Source organism: Sus scrofa, chromosome 2 (assembly GCF_000003025.6).
Source record: "Sus scrofa isolate TJ Tabasco breed Duroc chromosome 2, Sscrofa11.1, whole genome shotgun sequence".
NCBI classification, from domain to species: domain Eukaryota; kingdom Metazoa; phylum Chordata; class Mammalia; order Artiodactyla; family Suidae; genus Sus; species Sus scrofa.
This window is the reverse complement of record NC_010444.4, coordinates 87758905-87775437: the sequence shown is the minus strand read 5'-3', so window position 1 is coordinate 87775437 and position 16533 is coordinate 87758905. Positions and strand designations below refer to the sequence as shown.

General features: G+C 41.2%; 1 protein-coding gene across 2 annotated transcripts in view; it reads left to right on the top strand.

Moving 5' to 3' along the window:
* Positions 1-16533, top strand: part of ARSB (arylsulfatase B) — a 164616-nt gene that overhangs the window by 4116 nt on the left and 143967 nt on the right. For both annotated transcript variants that reach the window (XM_021084478.1, XM_021084479.1), the window contains exon 2: positions 14989-15175. In XM_021084478.1, the coding sequence (XP_020940137.1) occupies positions 14989-15175 (187 nt within the window). The remainder of the gene's footprint in view (positions 1-14988; positions 15176-16533) is intronic.

The following is a 16533-nucleotide window of genomic DNA, read 5'->3' as shown; positions in this document are numbered from 1 at the left end:
TATCATCCCTATTTGATAACAAGGAAAATGAGGCTGGAAGAGGTTAAGAAACTTGCCCAAGGTCACAGGGCTGGTAACTTGGGGATCAGGATTTGAACCAGGCAGTGGCTCTATAACCATTATACTACCTTGCCTACTCAGAATTTTTAAAAATATCGTTGCCAGAGCTGCTTCAGATTTATTAACTCCCTTTCTCTTCTCTCTCTCTCTCTATATATAATGATTTTTATTTTTTTTCATTATAGCTGGTTTACAGTGTTCTGTCAATTTTCTACTGTACAGCATGGTGACCCTGTTACACATACATGTATAGATTCTTTTTTATTACATTATAGTGCTCCATTTTAAGTGACTAGATATAGTTCCCAGCTACACAGAAGGATCTCATTGCTTATCCAAGTAACTCTCATTTCTTTGACATTTAGGTCATTTCTAAACATCTTGATGAAAACAACCCATTACATTTTAATTTAGGAATTGCCTGTGTTAAATGTAACGTGAGATATGGATAGAGGTCTTATTTCTTTTCTTTTTTTTTTTTTTTTTTGCTTTCTAGTAGTGCACCCAGAGATACAGATAGAGGTTTTATTTCTTTTCTTTTCTTTTTTTGCTTATTAGGGTGCATGCATGGCGTATGGAAGTTCCCAGGCTAGGGGTCGAATCGGAGCTGCAGCTGGCAGCCTACACCACAGCCCCAGCAACATCAGATCTGAGCCATGTCTGTGACCTACAGCACAGCTCATGGCGATGCTGGATCCTTAACCTGCTGAGCAAGGCCAGGGATCCAGCCTGAGTCCTCATGGTTACTAGTCGAATTCGTTTCCGCTGCACCACAACAGGAACTTCCTAGAGGTTTTATTTCCGAATGAGTCATGTGTATAATTTTAGACAGTAAGATGAGGAAATTTATTGACTTTCAAAATGAGGTACTTGAAAGAATCACTTAATCGTCACCTTAGTGAACTTAACAACCATGCTTTAATAGAGATGCCCCCTCTCTTAATCATCTGGCTTTACACTAGAAAAGCAAAGCATAAAGTGATAAGTAAGCTTTAACTGATTGAACTTTGTATTCCCAAGAAATGCTGAGTTGTAGGTTTTTAGCTTATAAAAGTACTTAGCGAAGAGGACAAGTTAAGGATTATGAGATGCAGCTTTCAGTCTTTGCCATGTCAGCCTTTAGACTCTGACCTCAAAGGACATCATTTTTCACATCTGTAAAATATGGGAGTTGGGCCGAACTCTCAGGCTCTTTCTAGTCTCAATCTCTTGGACCCTTGTGTCCCCTGGACCTAGTTTCTCTCATCATGCCCACTCTCTCCATCTACTGGCAGAAAGAGGAATTGATCTCTTCCAGCACCTTGTCCCGTTACAAGTTGCGGGAGCTGCTTGCTCTGTGGCTAGGAACTTGTTTAAAAAGGAACATGAATTCAGCCTTTTATACTGAGACATTTAATTGTTCAGAATTCTCACATTTGAACCTTTTTAAACATGCATGCTTTGGTGAAAAATGCATAGAGTTTGGGTGGAGGGGAAAGGGAGATTGATGAGCAGATAAATAGTTATTTGTATTTTAGGTCTCTGTATGCTCGGGCCAGTGTTCCTCCCACAGCCTTATGACTCACTCATTCACTATTTCAAAAAAATCTTTTGGGAAGTCTGTATTTTATTTATATTTTGAGTAGGAAATCCACCCACATGGTTCAAAAACTCCAAAGTTACAAAAGGGCTTACATTGAAAATCTCTCCTAATATGCCTGCGTGTGCACACACACACACACACACACACACACAAACACAAATATGCTCCTTAAGCATCCAGTTACCTCTCTTTGGAGGCAAACAATGCTATATGAATTGTGTATATACTTCTGAAAGTATTTTATGCATATACAAGCAAATACTTATGTAAATGGTCTCTTTTTTTAATTTGAGTGATAGCATACTCTTTTTTGGGGGGGCTCTTTTTTATTTCAGTTTTGTTGATATATAATTGACATACAGCACTGTAGAAGGTATATGTATATCTTATGTATAGCATATACATTATGTTTAAGCATAATGACCTGATGAACATGCACCATGAAATGATTGCCACAGTAAGTTTAGTGAATATCCATCATCTCATAAAGATACAAAAGAAAAAGCAAAAAAAAAACAAACAAAAAAACACCTTTTTTTTCTTGTGATGAGAACTTTTAGTATTTACTCTCTTAACAATTTTCAGATATTAATTATATTTATCATGTTATACATTACATCCCTAGTACTTACTTATTTTATAAGTAGAAGTTGGTACCTTTTGACTGCTTTGATCCAGTTTCCCCTTCCTCACCCCCTGCCTCTGCTAATCACAAGTCTGTTTCTTTTTCCATGAGTTTTTTTTTTTTTTTGAAGTGTAGGTGACCTATGCTACTGTTAGTTTGTGTCATAGTGATTCCATATTTCTATACATTTTGAAATGATCAGAATGATAGCATGCTCTTTAACACTGTTTTGTACCTCATGTTTTTTTTAAAAACAACATTTGCAATAATTTCATAATGTTACATAAAGAGCATCCTCAATGGTTTTTATAGAGAACAATTCTGTTTACAATAGTATCAAAAAGAGTACAAACTTGGAAATAAATTTAACTAGGAGTTCCCATTGTGGCTCAGTGGTTAACGAATCCGACTAAGAACCATGGGGTTACGGATTTGATCCCTGCCCTTGCTCAGTGGGTTAATGATCCAGCGTTGCGGTGAGCTGTGGTGTAGGTCACAGATGCGGCTCAGATCCCGCGTTGCTGTGGCTCTGGCGTAGGCCAGCGGCTACAGCTCTGATTCGACCCCTAGCCTGGGCACCTCCATGTGCCACGGGTGCTGCTCTGGAAAAGGCAAAAAGGCAAAAATAAATAAATAAATATAACTAAAGAAATGCAAGACTTGTACATTGAAAACTACAAAACAGTGTTTAGGAAATTACAGAAGACCTAAATAAACAGAAAAGCTTTGCATATTCATTAATTGCAAGACTACATTGTTAAGGTGGTAATACTTCCCAAATGGACTTATAGGTAAATGGAACCCCTTTCAAAATTCCAAAGCCTTGTCTACAGAAATAGACAAGTTTATGCTAAAATTCTTATGGAAAGACAAGTGGCTCAGAATAGCCAAAACAATCTTGAAAAAATAGCAAAATTGGAGGTTTCAAAGTTTTTGATTCTGAAACCTATTACAAAGCTACAGTTATCAAGACAATGTGGTACTGGCATAAGGATAAACATGAGGATAAAAAAATTTGCAAATCATATATCTGAAAAAGGTTTAGTATGGAGAATATATAAAGTGTTGCCAAGGATGTGGAGAAATTAGAACCCACATTCAGTAGCTGGTGGGAAGGTAAAATAGTTCAGATACTATGGAAACAGTTTGGCAGCTCCTCAAAAAGTTAAACATAGAGCTGTTATACAATCTAACACTCTACTCCTAAGTGTATACCCTTGATAAGAGCAACAAAAAAGTTTTGGAATTGTTTTCTTAAGTTAATTTTTGGCTGCTCATTGCTAGTTATATTTTTCGTCATACCCATGCAACTGACATTTATATATTAGTCTGTATCCTATAACCTTGCTCACCTTACCAGTTTTAATAGTGTGTGTGTGAGAGAGATCTTTACATTTTTGGTATAAAAGATCCTGTCCTCTGCAAATAGAATTAGTTTTATTTCTTTCTAATCCGAATGCCTTCTATTTCATTTTCTTGCCTAATTGCCCTGACTAGAACCTCTACTTCAATGTTGAATAGAAGTGGCAAGAGTGGACATCCTTTCCTATTCCTGATCTTAAAGGGGAAGCTTCCGGTCTGTTACCATTGATTGAGTATAATGCATTTATTCATACTTTTCACTCAACATTTATTTATTGAGCAACTGTTCATGCCTGGCATATACTCTGTTGCTTAAAGTCTGGTGAGGGTGAGGTGAGGGAAAGGAGTGACCAAGAAGGGGTGAAATAAACACATAAACAAACGAGTAAGTATTTGGCAAGGCAATAAATGTGGGAAGAAAATAAAGCAGGTAAAGTCATAGTGGCTCAGGAAGGTATCTCCAAGGAGGTGAAATGGGCAGAGGCCTTGATGAAGAGTCAGCCATGCAACCCGATCCATGAAAGAGTTCAACCCACTGGGTGGGACAGTGGAAGTAAGAGTCCTGGGGCTGGAAAGGGCTTGTTCTAAGGATGGGAGAAGGCCTTTGCCGCTGGAGCTAAATGAAGGAGGGTATTCAAAGCATGCTGAGAGCTCAGAGAGGGAGGCAGCTCTTCCTGTGCCAAATACTGCCTGCTCAGGATAAAATATTCAACTTTACTTGTTTCTGTTTTCATAGTAAAATGATATTGAAGGCTACTGTACTCTCACAGTGAAATCACAATAAAGGGCCCTGTGCCCTTCTTTGTATTCCCGTGAGTTAGAATTAAATTTTATATATTCCTCCCACCCCTCCTTTAAAAATTGTCTTTAGGAAATACATTCAAAAGTTTCAAATATAAAAGATTGTAAGAGGGATACATATCAAAATATCACATCCTCTCCTCAAGCCCTTCCTTCCATAGGGAGCCCCTGTTTATTAATATCTTAGTATCCTTTAAAGGCATGTTATACATATAATGGAATTGATTTTATATTCATCTTCCCCTTGTTTAAAATCTCAAGAATAAAAATATTAATTTAAAAATCCTTGGAGGGGGGTAGGACCGTTCATGTTTAAGGATACAAACTTGGAGTAATTAGTAAATAAGACCTAGAGATCTAATGCACAGTATAGTGAATATAGATAATAATATTGTATTATAGCCATCAAATTTACTAGAGGACTGAAACTTAATGATTCCCACCCGTAAAAAGAAAGGATGATTACATAATATGATAGAGGTGCTAATTATCCCTACAATGGCAATCATAGCACAATGTATAAAGGTATCAAATTAATGTACCTTAAGTTTATACAAGGTTATTTATTAAAAATATTTTAGGAGTTGCTGTCCTGGCTCAGTGGAAACAATCTGACTAGTATCCATGAGGACATAGATTCGATCCCTGGCTTCATGTAGTGGGTTAAGGATCCAGCATTGCCCTGAGCTATGGTGTAGATTGCAGACTCTGCTTGGATCTGGCGTTGCTGTGGCTGTGGCCTAGGCCAGCAGCTACAGCCCTGATTTTACCCCTAGCTTGGGAACCTCCATATGCCGTGGGTGTGGCCCTAAAAAAAAGACCAAAAAAAGTCACTAAAAAGTAGATATAATAAAAAATGTTTATTTATTTATTTTTTGCTTTTTAGGGCCGCATCTGTGGCATGTAGAAGTTCCCAGGCTAGGGGTTGAATCGGAACTGTAGCTGCCAACCTACACCACAGCCACAGCAATGTGAGATCCGAGCTATGTCTGCCACCTATAGCACAGCTCATGGCAACACTGGATCCTTAACCCACTGAGCCAGACCAGGGATCCAACCTGCATGCTCATGGATACTCGTCAGGTTCATTAACTTCTGAGCCAGGATGGGAACTCCTAAAAATGTTTATAAAAGTGGGAAAATAAATAAAAATCCTTCAGTTTTTCTCATAGAATTTTCATACCACTTTTAGCTCAAATAGAAGACTTGAAAATATTGAATTTTCATGTTCTTACAAATGGACTTTATTCAGCACAAAATATTCATTACACCTCTGCACTCCTAGTTCACATCTTAAGTGTAATTGTCTGTTGTTAGGTTGGACTTCTCCACTAGATTGCCTTGCTTGTCTCTCTGGTCCAGAGAAACACCAAGAGTTGAGCAACTGAATGAATGAACAGTGCTAAGCACTTTAACACCTGTGCGTTTCTGAAAGTGCTCTCTGTCTTAACTGCTTACGGTTGATGGGTCATTTCTAGTACCCCCACTTCCTTTTTAAGAAGTTAAAAAGATGAAAGGGTAATGCAACTGGTAGGCCTCCTTATGGAAATACTTCTCTCTAGGAAAAAAAAAAGAGTAAAGTAACTTTTGTCCTCACCTGGGAACATTCTTACCTTGGGAACTGAGGGGGCCAGTCCACCAGAACTCCATAAACCTTGGCAGAGAATAGAAGCAATGAAAGATGACGCCAAGGTTTCATTCTTAAGGGACCCATGCCACATTGCTCTTAATCACATTGATAAACGGACAAGACACTTTCATGGCTTTTCACTCACCCCTGAAGCAGAACCTTGGCCAGGAAATCTAAGAACGAGGCGGTGCGGAAGCATCATGGGTAATTTTTGACTTTTGTTTCAAGAATGTGAGCAAGGAAGCGATATGACTGCAGGCAGTACAGGGCAGCACACACTGTGGCCTGGAAAGAGGAAGCAGTTCTGTCTGGGCTTGCCCTCACCTCCCTGCTGCTCTTCCTCCTTGCCCTATGTCCTTCCTTTCCATTCTTTATCAGCCCTCCAAGTGCTTGCTTCTTGGTGACTCTTGTCCCTAGCGCCTCTCTCAGGACTGTCAGATTAGAAATAGGACAAAGAGGAGTGAAGAGCTGGAAGAAAGGGGCAGAGTCTTGGGGAAAGATGGAGTCACACACATCGGGAGTGACATACACTGGCAAAGGCATCACAAAAGGAGTGAGCATAAGAGGTACTGTAATCCAGAGGCCTTAGTGCCTCCAAAGAGAAAATGTTGTGGTCTGTAAACGCAGGTCAGAAAGAAGAATTTTCCAACATAGCAGGGTGAAAAGAGACAGGTTTATTGAGGCAAGAGAAGCTGTTGATGCAATGGATTGACCTCCTGATAATCAGAGAGAGCCAACACCGAAGAGAAAGAAGAGTATACATATGCCGCGGGTGCAGCCCTAAAAAGGAAAGAAAGAGAGAGAGGGAAAGAAAGAGAGGAAGGAAGGGATAAAGAAAGGATGAGAGATGCTGCTGGCACAGCAGGAAGACTTCCTGATAATCAGGGAGAGCAGATCCTGGGTCTGTTTTTATAGCCCAGAGAGAGGAGAGGTCTCAGGATACACCTGCTGACCTGCTGATTAGTTGGGGAAAGAGGGGTCTTAGGATACACTTGCTGGTTGGTTGGGGGTGTGGTGAGGAGTGGGCCACATACCTTTCTTAGTAGAGGTAGGAAGGAGTAGGACAGTTGCTCGAGGTAGGGGAGGGGGCATTGCAGTAAGACAGGTGGGGTGATGATAAGGGTCTGGTAGTTCTTGTCTTGGGCACAGGCTTTGAGTTCTATCTCCTCGAGGGGACCTTGAAGTCCAACAGAAAGCACTTGCTAGTCTTTGTTCCTGTGCTCTGTTAAAGGATGAGTAAAGGATGCATCAGCTCTAGAATGACAAGCAAGATGGCACCTGCTGAAACACATCAGGCAGGGCTCCAGCACAGGCACCATGGGGATAACTTGCTCTGATGGGCTTTTGTTTTTGCTGAAGCCAGGTGCCCTTCCTAAGCCTAGTCAGAGCCCAGAATTATTTTCCCAAAAGGGAAGGAGCAGCAAAGGCCTTATTCTGCAAGTGTTAAGGATATGTGTGTGTGTTTATATACATTTAATTCTCTTTTTTCCCTTTTTATTTCCCAAGTAATTGGAAAAGGGAAGATAAGTTCATGAGTTTGGAGTTGAGTGAAATATGACCCACTGACTTATGGGATTTTTTGGGTTGATTGCTTGATTGATGTTTGAGGTTTGTTATTTCAAGAATCATTTTAGCATATGCTGTTACTGTCTGGTAAATGTTTTGTTTCCTTAATCCTATCACTTTTCTGATAATTCTTTTTCACCCATCTTTTCCTTCCTTTTCATTTTGGACTTTCGGATGGATTTATAGTTTAAACAGAGGAAAGCACTGAAACAGTTTTTGCCTTGTTTATTCTTTTTACAAACAACATCCCTTTGTGGTTTAGTCAGAGATTTATGTTCTTTGCTAATCAACACCAAAATAAATGGACCCTTATAACTGTCAGCAACACCAGCCAGTTCTGCAGCCTGAGTTCAGAAGGACCAGGCCAGATGGCAAAGCCAGGCCCCTAACACACATAATGTGTGTTGTGTAGCTCTTGGCTTCAGCAGTGTGGGCAGCTGACTGCTTTTTAGAAGGCTTAGGGGGGAGGCAGCAGATTCTCCACTATCCATTTGTTCTGTGGGGCATCTCCAGGAATAAACCCTAAGGTGGCGTGAGTGGTACTTGACCATGGCTAAAACCTATAGTATTCTGGCCCAGACCCAGGCTGGCAATTCTGAACTCCTGGCTGGCCACCAGCATGTTCTGTGATTGTGTTCTGGTCACAAAGCTTTGCTCTAGGCGCTCTGGTCAGTAAAGTGGAGAAGAAGAGCTGCCCATTTTTCTGAATTTTCCAGTACAGTAGCAGGGGGGGTTGTACAAATATGCAATTGCAATGAGTTCGTCTTGCCCAGGTGAGATTGACAGGACAGACTCTTCCTCTGTTCACCTGGATATTGTCTCAACACTATTGAGGTTTGGAGAGAAATAGCATCTGTTGCCATGTATGTAGCAGTGGGTCACCTGGCTCCTGGGAGAGTTTGTTATAGACGTAGCTCATATATAGTGCTCTGAGCTTCCAAATAGATCATTAATCAGTAGGCTGCCTGGACTTCTTAATGGGAGATTGTAAGAGGTTCTGATGTGGGAGCTGTGGTCTTCTGGTCACCATCTGGGAAAGTGTTTTTTTTGTTTGTTTTTGTTTTTGTTTGTTTTGTCTTATAAGCTTATGATACTACCTCGATAGTATATTCTACATCTACAGGGTACAGGATAACTCACAGGTTCTCATACATTTTTACATGCAACAAAACATGTAAGCTGGAACTTCTCATCAGGTATCTCGTGGAAAGAACCCAGAGACATGCTGGGTCTTTTACTGAATTTGCAGACCCTTTTGCCTTTGTGGGGGGAGCTCTTGACAGTCAAGTAAAACCTTAGGAGAAGCTGTTTTTGGAGGATTTGGTTTAATGAAGAAGAGACAGCTACACGTGGAAGAGAGAGTAACCCCTTTGGACTTTCATATATTATTTATGGGACCCTCTTCGTTCACATCTACTCTCCCAACATTGAAGGTGGGAGTTAGAAGCACATTGTTTTAGATGCTGTTTTGTTTCCAAGGGGATGCTTATTTTTTGTATTACTTAGTGAATTTTATTACATTTATAATTGTACAGTGGTCATCACAACCCAGTTTTGTAGCATGTCCACCCCAACCCCCAGCGCATCCCCTTGCCCCCCAACCTGTCTGGTTTAGAAACCATAAGTTTTTCAGAATCTCTCCTGAAAGATTCCACATGTAAGTGATAGCATTTGATGTTGGTGTCTCACCATCTGACTGACTTCTGTTAGCATGATAATTTCTAGGTCCATCCATGTTGCTGCAAATGCTGTTATTCTTTCCTTTTAATGACTGAGTAATATTCCATCATGTATAGGTACCACATCTTCTTTATCCACGCCTCTGTCGATGGACATTTAACTGAAAATAGAATTACCATTTGGTCTAGCAATCCCACTCCTGGGCATCTCTCCAAAAAACCATGGCTTGAAAAGATACATGTACTACAATGTTTATTGCAGCACTCTATACAATAGCCAAGACAGGGGATGCTTATTTTCTTCTTTTGATGTTTCTTGGTGTATTGTTATCATCCTGCCTTGTGAAACATGGTGTGGCTCTGCAGTTATGTGCTCATCTCAAGTGCTGGGTTGGAACCAGCTTAGCATTCATCTGTTTACTGCTTCAATACACACTACGGCTTCCTCACTTCAAATAGTGTTTGGACAGACCAAAAACAAGTTTTTGGTCGTTATCCAGACCAAAAACAAGTTTTTGGCTCTCATCCAAACTTTGGCTTCCGCTCCCTGAGTTATGCCATAAAAATGCTCTGTCAAATAAATTCTCAGGAACTGAAAAGCATGTTCCCTGCTCCATATGATTGGAGATAATAGAGGCAGGCTTCAGCTGACCACCTGGCATGGTGCCCATGGCCTCGGCAGAGCAAATCACACAGCGTCATTTGGCAGTGCTTTAGAATATTCAGAGTTCATCCTCTGCATGTGATGGGTGAGCTTTCCATTGTGAGAAATTTGCACAGAACGCTTATCTCCACTGGGTCTTTTGAGCGCCATAAAATACTATCTTTCCTTATCCTGTGCTATTGTCAGTTCGTGTATGTTACGAGGTTTTTGAACCCAGGATCAATTTTCTATTGAGTAAGCTTCTAATATTAACTAAGGACAGAATCCTTCTATTTGAGGGATGTGCGTGCATGCGTGCGTGCATGTTTGTGTGTGTGTGTGTGTGTGTGTGTGTGTGTGTGTGTGTGTGTGTGTGACAGTGTTGATTGAGAGAGCAAGGTTCCCCTTTCCCAGACTGGATATTGTGACATCCTTATTATTCAGGACCGCAGCTGGAGAAAGATGGCACATTCAAATTAGGTTAATTTAGGGAGGATTTGTTCCCAAAGGGGCTATTTAAAAAGATGTGAGTGTGTGGGGAAAACACAAGGGATAGTGTATAAGCCACTGGCCCCATTACCACCCCTGGACCAGAAGGGAGGGAAGGAAAGGGCAGTGACCAGAACCTAGAAACAGAGAGTATTGCAGAGGAGGCTGCCTCCAGGATGCCCTGTGGGGTTGAGAGAGCCTGGCAGCCCAGGGCCACTCACCTCTTCCCTCCCTCCAGTCCCCTGTTCAGGCTCCTGATTGGCTGAACCCAATCAGAACCAGAAGGCCTGGGAGCCCTTTGATTTGGTCCCTGTAGGCCAGCTTCCCAAGGTGGAGATAGGAGAGAAGACACAGAATTTGGAAGGCAAATGAAGGGCATTGGGCGCTTATCCCAGTGTAGGTTATTTCTAGGCAAGGCATACAAATCTCAATAGAAAACTTAAACTCACTTTTAATTTATTGTATTGTTTTGTATTTCATTTCATTTCATTTTTGCTTTTTTGTGGCCTCACAGCCATGTATGGAAGATCTCAGGCTAGGGGTTAAAATGGAGCTGCAGCTGCCGGCCTGTACCATAGAAACAAGGGATCTGAGCCGCATCTGTGACCTACACCGCAGTTCATGGCAACGCCAGATCCTTCAGCTACTTAGCGAGGCCAGGGATCGAACCCACATCCTCATGGATACTGGTCAGGTTTTTAACTGCCAAGCAACAAGGGAAACTCCACACTTTTATTGTTAAACAGCTTTTTTTTTTTTTGATGTATAATTGGCATGCAATAAACTGCACATATTTCAAGCATACAGTTTGATAAGTTTTGATATGTATATGCCCATGAAACCTTTACCACATATCAGGACCTTCAAAATAAACCCACTTTAACATTGAAGGTATTCCGCGTGCTTCTCTTGGGAGGATATGGAAAGATACCATGGCATCAAACAACAGCAGGTACAAATCAGGGTTGGCTCTGCAAAGACACACACACACAAATGAAATTCAAGATAATGTGAACATTTGGGAGACAGTTATTTAATAGTAAGCAGTTTATGTATTTTTCAAAAAGATTGCGACTTTGAAAGTTGTTTTGTTTTTGCTTTGGTGTTCACTTTGTATCTGTTTATTGCCATGAGTCGAAAACAAGGTAAGACAAAAATCTGTCCAGTCTGCGTCGTCTGTGTTTGCATCTGAGAAAATCAGGGATACATCCGTATTTACTAGCACTGGCGGAACTGTAGGTTGGTACCAGCATATTTTATTTGCTGTTCATATGCAGCACCTCACACTCCAGGGGCCAGGCCCAGGTTTAGGTGCTACCCCGTCTCCTGAAGACAGTCTATGGCGATGTAGGTGAAGGGCATGGTGTGTTACTGATGACAGCACTTACAGTTGTTACCGTGACATTGTCGAGTGTTTAGTGCGTGCTCGTGAGAGCTGGGCTGGGATTTAATTCCCTGAGCATCATGCTTTTCTGCTTTAAATTCTAAAAGCAAGTAAGCCATTTGCAAACACATTTTTTTTAAACCATGTATTAATAATTGCTCGAGTACCTACCTGGCTGCCGGAGAGTCATGACTGGGTGGAGATTGGGTCCTGGCAACCTTTGGTGTCCACAGAGCCCCATTTATTCTAGGGAAACCAGGGGCGCTCAGAGAGGGCTAAGGAAACCTGGCATCGGTGTCGAGTTAGATGTGAGACCCCAACTGCACTTTGCACAAAGAACACCTCCGTGGCTAAGCAAGGACAAGGTGTGGCTGGGGAGTGGCTTTTTAGGGAAAGGGCTGGGAAGACAAGGAGGGAAGCCCCTGGAGGCCCCGCCCCTGCCACCTTGTGCTCCAGCAGTGCGTGCAGTGGCATTCATTAGCACCAGAGCTGAGACAACGGTCACACTCATTTCCATCAGCCTTCAGACCTTCTTAGCAAGTTCAGGGCCTTTGCACTTTTTATTCCTTATGCCTAGTTTGCTCTGCCTGAGATTTTTGCCTGCCTATCTCTTATTCTCTTGTTTTTTCTTTCTTTTTTTTTACTCCCATGGCCACACCCACGGCATATGGAAGTTCCCTGGCCAGGGATTGAATCTGAACTGCAGCTGTGGCAACGCGGGACCCTTTAACTGTGCCCAGCCAGGGATCGAATCTGAGCCTCTACAGCAACCCAAGCCACTGCAGCCGGATTCTTTAACCCACTGTGTCACAGCGGGAACTCCTTACTGTCTTCCTTTACTCAGATTTCTGCTCAAGTATCTCCTCCTCAACGAAGGTTTTTTTTTTTTTTTTTTTGAAGTATAGTTGATTTACAATGTTGTATTAATTTCAGCTGTACATCAGAGTGACTCAGTTTTACACAGACACATTCTTTTGTATGTTCTTTTCCACTAGGGTTTATCACAGGATCTGGAATACAGTTCCCTGTGCTAGACAGTAGGACCGTGTTGCTTATCCATCCTATATATACTCGTTTGCACCTGCTAATCCCGAACTCCAATCCTTCCCTCCCCCAACCCTCAAAGAAGCTTTCTTTTGCCACCTTCTCTAAAGAATCACCTCTGTCACTCTCTCCCTTTCTATTTTCTTCATAACAATGATCACTATCAGACGTGGCATAAGTTCTCAAACTGTTGGGTCTTAGGACCTCTATACATGCTCAAAAATTAAGGCCCCCAAGGAGCTTATGTTTATGTGGTTATACCTTTCAAAATACTGTATCAGAAATTAAAATAGAAACTCAAAAAAGTTTTTATTCTTTGAGAAATAGCAGTAATAATTCCATTACATATGAATATAAATAATTAGGGCACATAAGTCTATTTTCTAAAACAAGAGAATGATGTGAGAAGACTAACATTGCTTTATACTTTTGTACATGTCTTCTCTGGATGGAGGATAGCTAGATTGTTGCATCTCCTTCTGCATTCAGTCTGTGCAGTACAGCTGACCCTTGAACAACATGGGTTTGAACTGTGAGAGTCACCTCACACGTCAGTTTTATTCACTGAATATGCACCACAATACTGTGTGACCTGTGGATGGTGGAATCGCCAGATGTGCTTGACTATAAAGTTATACTCAGATTTTAAACTGCACTTAAACCGCACTTTTAGTGCCCCTAACCTCCAGTTGTTGAAAGGTCAACCGTATGTTGTTTTGGTAAAAGTTTTTGAAGAACATCCAGCCCCTCACAGATATGTGGTTGGAAAAAGGAGAGTTATTTTAGTAGCCATGTTATAGAATTGTGGATATTCTATTTTATTTATTTATTGATTGCTATTTTAGGGCTGCACCCATGGCATATGGATGTTCCCAGGCTAGGGATTGAATCAGAGCTGTAGCTGCTGGTCTACACCACAACCAGAGCAATACCAGATCCAAGCCATATCTGCAACCTACACCATGGCTCACAGCAATGCCAGATCCTTGACCCACTGAGCGAGGCCAGAGATCGAACCCACATCCTCATGGACCCTAGTTGGGTTTGTTAACTGCTGAGCCACGAAAAGGAACTCCTGGATATTCTATTTTAATATTACACCAAGACCCAGCACGTGATACTTTCTTCAAGCTCATCGTGTGTTGCTTGCACCCTGGGCATACTTGTGTGAGCTGTTCCCAATCTAGGGCTCAGATGGCCGTTTTTTTTGGGGGGGGGCGTTTCAGGGAAAAGTTAGTCACTGTGTTTTGAAACTATTGTTTACATAAGATGGGATAAGAAATGCAAATCATACCTTCATCATACCCTTTAAAAAAATCTACTCTTAGAGTTCCTGCTGTGGCACAACAGGTTAAGGACCTGGTGTTGCTGCAGCTGTGATATAGGTTGTAGCTGTGGCTTAGATTTAATCCCTGGCCTGAGAACTTCCATGTGCAGTGAGTGCAGGCCAAAAAAAGAAAAAGAAAAATCAAATCTTGAAAGATTACAGAAGGATTTCCCATCATGGCTCACCTGGAACTAATCTGACTGGTATCCATGAGGACACAGGTTTGATCCCTGGCCTTGCTCAGTGGGTTAAGGGTCCAGCATCGCCATGAGCTGTGGTGTAGGTCACAGATGCAGCTTGGATCCTGTGTTGCTGTGGCTGTGGTATAGGCCATCTGCTACTGCTCTGATTCTACCCCTAGCTTGGGAACCTCCGTATGTCTCAGGTGCGGCCCCCCCAAAAAAGAAAGATTACAGAAGTTCCTTCTAATCAGACACCGAGATGTGCATAGAAATTGGAACACTTTTTCCTTGATAGATTCACTTCATGTTATGGCTACTTTTTTGAGTTAGGAAGTGAAAACAATGATTTCTAACATCGTTTCTTGATAAATATTTGTTGACGCTTTTACATTTGTTAGAGTGCTTTTATTCATTTCTTTCAAATCCTTTTTTTATACCTATTACCTTATATGATTCAATGAGAAGAATGCCTTTCATAAATGTCTTTAACCAGTACAGGAATAGAATAAAACTTTCAAGTCTTCAGATATGCCCAAAAAATTTAGGCAAATACTTTGCTTGTTTAGAATGTTTCAACATCATTACGCCATAATTTTATGTTTATCTCTTTTAAGATCCACACAGGTTTACAGCATCAAATAATCTGGCCCTGTCAGCCCAGCTGCATTCCTCTGGATGAAAAACTCCTGCCCCAGCTTCTAAAAGAAGCAGGCTACGCCACCCATATGGTCGGAAAATGGCATCTGGGAATGTATCGGAAAGAATGTCTTCCAACTCGCCGAGGATTTGACACTTACTTTGGTAATGGAAATGCACATACATACATACATACATTTATTTATTTATTTGTCTTTTTGCCTTTTCTAGGGCTGCACCCACGGCATATGGAGTTTCCCAGGCTAGGGATCTAATTGGAGCTGTAGCTGCCAAGCCTACGCCAAAGCCACAGCATTGAGGGATCCGAGCCACGTCTGCGACCTACACCACAGCTCACGGCAACACCGGATCATTAACCCACTGAGCAAGGGCAGGGATCAAACCCGCAACCTCATGGTTCTTAGTTGGATTCATTAACCACTGAGCCACGACAGGAACTCTGAAATGCACATTTCTTTAACAACTTGGACCAAATGCATCCATCTCATAAAACGTACCCAAGTGTAATCAAATGAAGTAACCAGAAACTTGAGCATAGGGTGAATCAGCACCACCATGGGGCCACTTTCTGATGCCGTGCCCTAAACATGGCTGTGTTTATGGTGTGACAGCTCATGGTGGGACAGATAGGCAGTTACCTTTGCCAGGGTTCTAAACACCACACGGGGCCTCTGAAGTGTTTGCTACTTCCACGTCAGAGACCGCTCTACACTTAGAGAATCTTCTTACCAAAAGGGGGTACAGACTGATTTCTTTAAAACATTCCAGGCACAACCCAATGAGAGAATATTTCCCTCACAAAGATTCAGAATGTTTTTTTTCCCTTAGGGACTGTGTTCAAGGGTTCTTTTCCTTTTTTTTTTTCCTGGAAATGGTGAAGAAGACTCTTTTCCATTGGCATCTTTCTCCTCTGCTGTGAGCTCTGTTTTTGAAATCACTAGATTGGGGAAGATAGAGCAAATAAATTAAATGGAAGGGTAAATAAAAATGGTAATAAGAAATAAGAAGTATATTGTGAATTTGATAGCCCTATAAAAATAAGTGTAAAACCTACAGTTTGTTTTGAAATATGCTCTCTTTAAACCTGTTACAAACCATGTCTTAACCTATTTATCTTGCCAGGGGCTATGTATCTTTCTATTAAGTTCTTTTTCATATTTTACTTTCTATCGAGCTAGATATTCTATTGTATTTGTCTAGCTGTTTAGCTACGTCCCTCCCTCCTTCCTGTCTTTTCATTTATTTGCCACCTGCCATATCCAAAAAGGAACACACATCAAACATAAATTTTCAAAAAATAAGTAGGATAAAAAATCAGGCCGAGTAGAAAAAGATGGACTAGTTGCTTGACACCAGCTTATGAGAAAAAACTGCATGACTATAGGTGGACTTCACATTCAACTCTGAGATGTGAAAATTCTTTCTTTCTCTTTTTGAAATGATTTTTTTCCCCATCCTATCTGGTTTACAGTGTTCTGTCAGTTTTCTACTATGTGAAATTT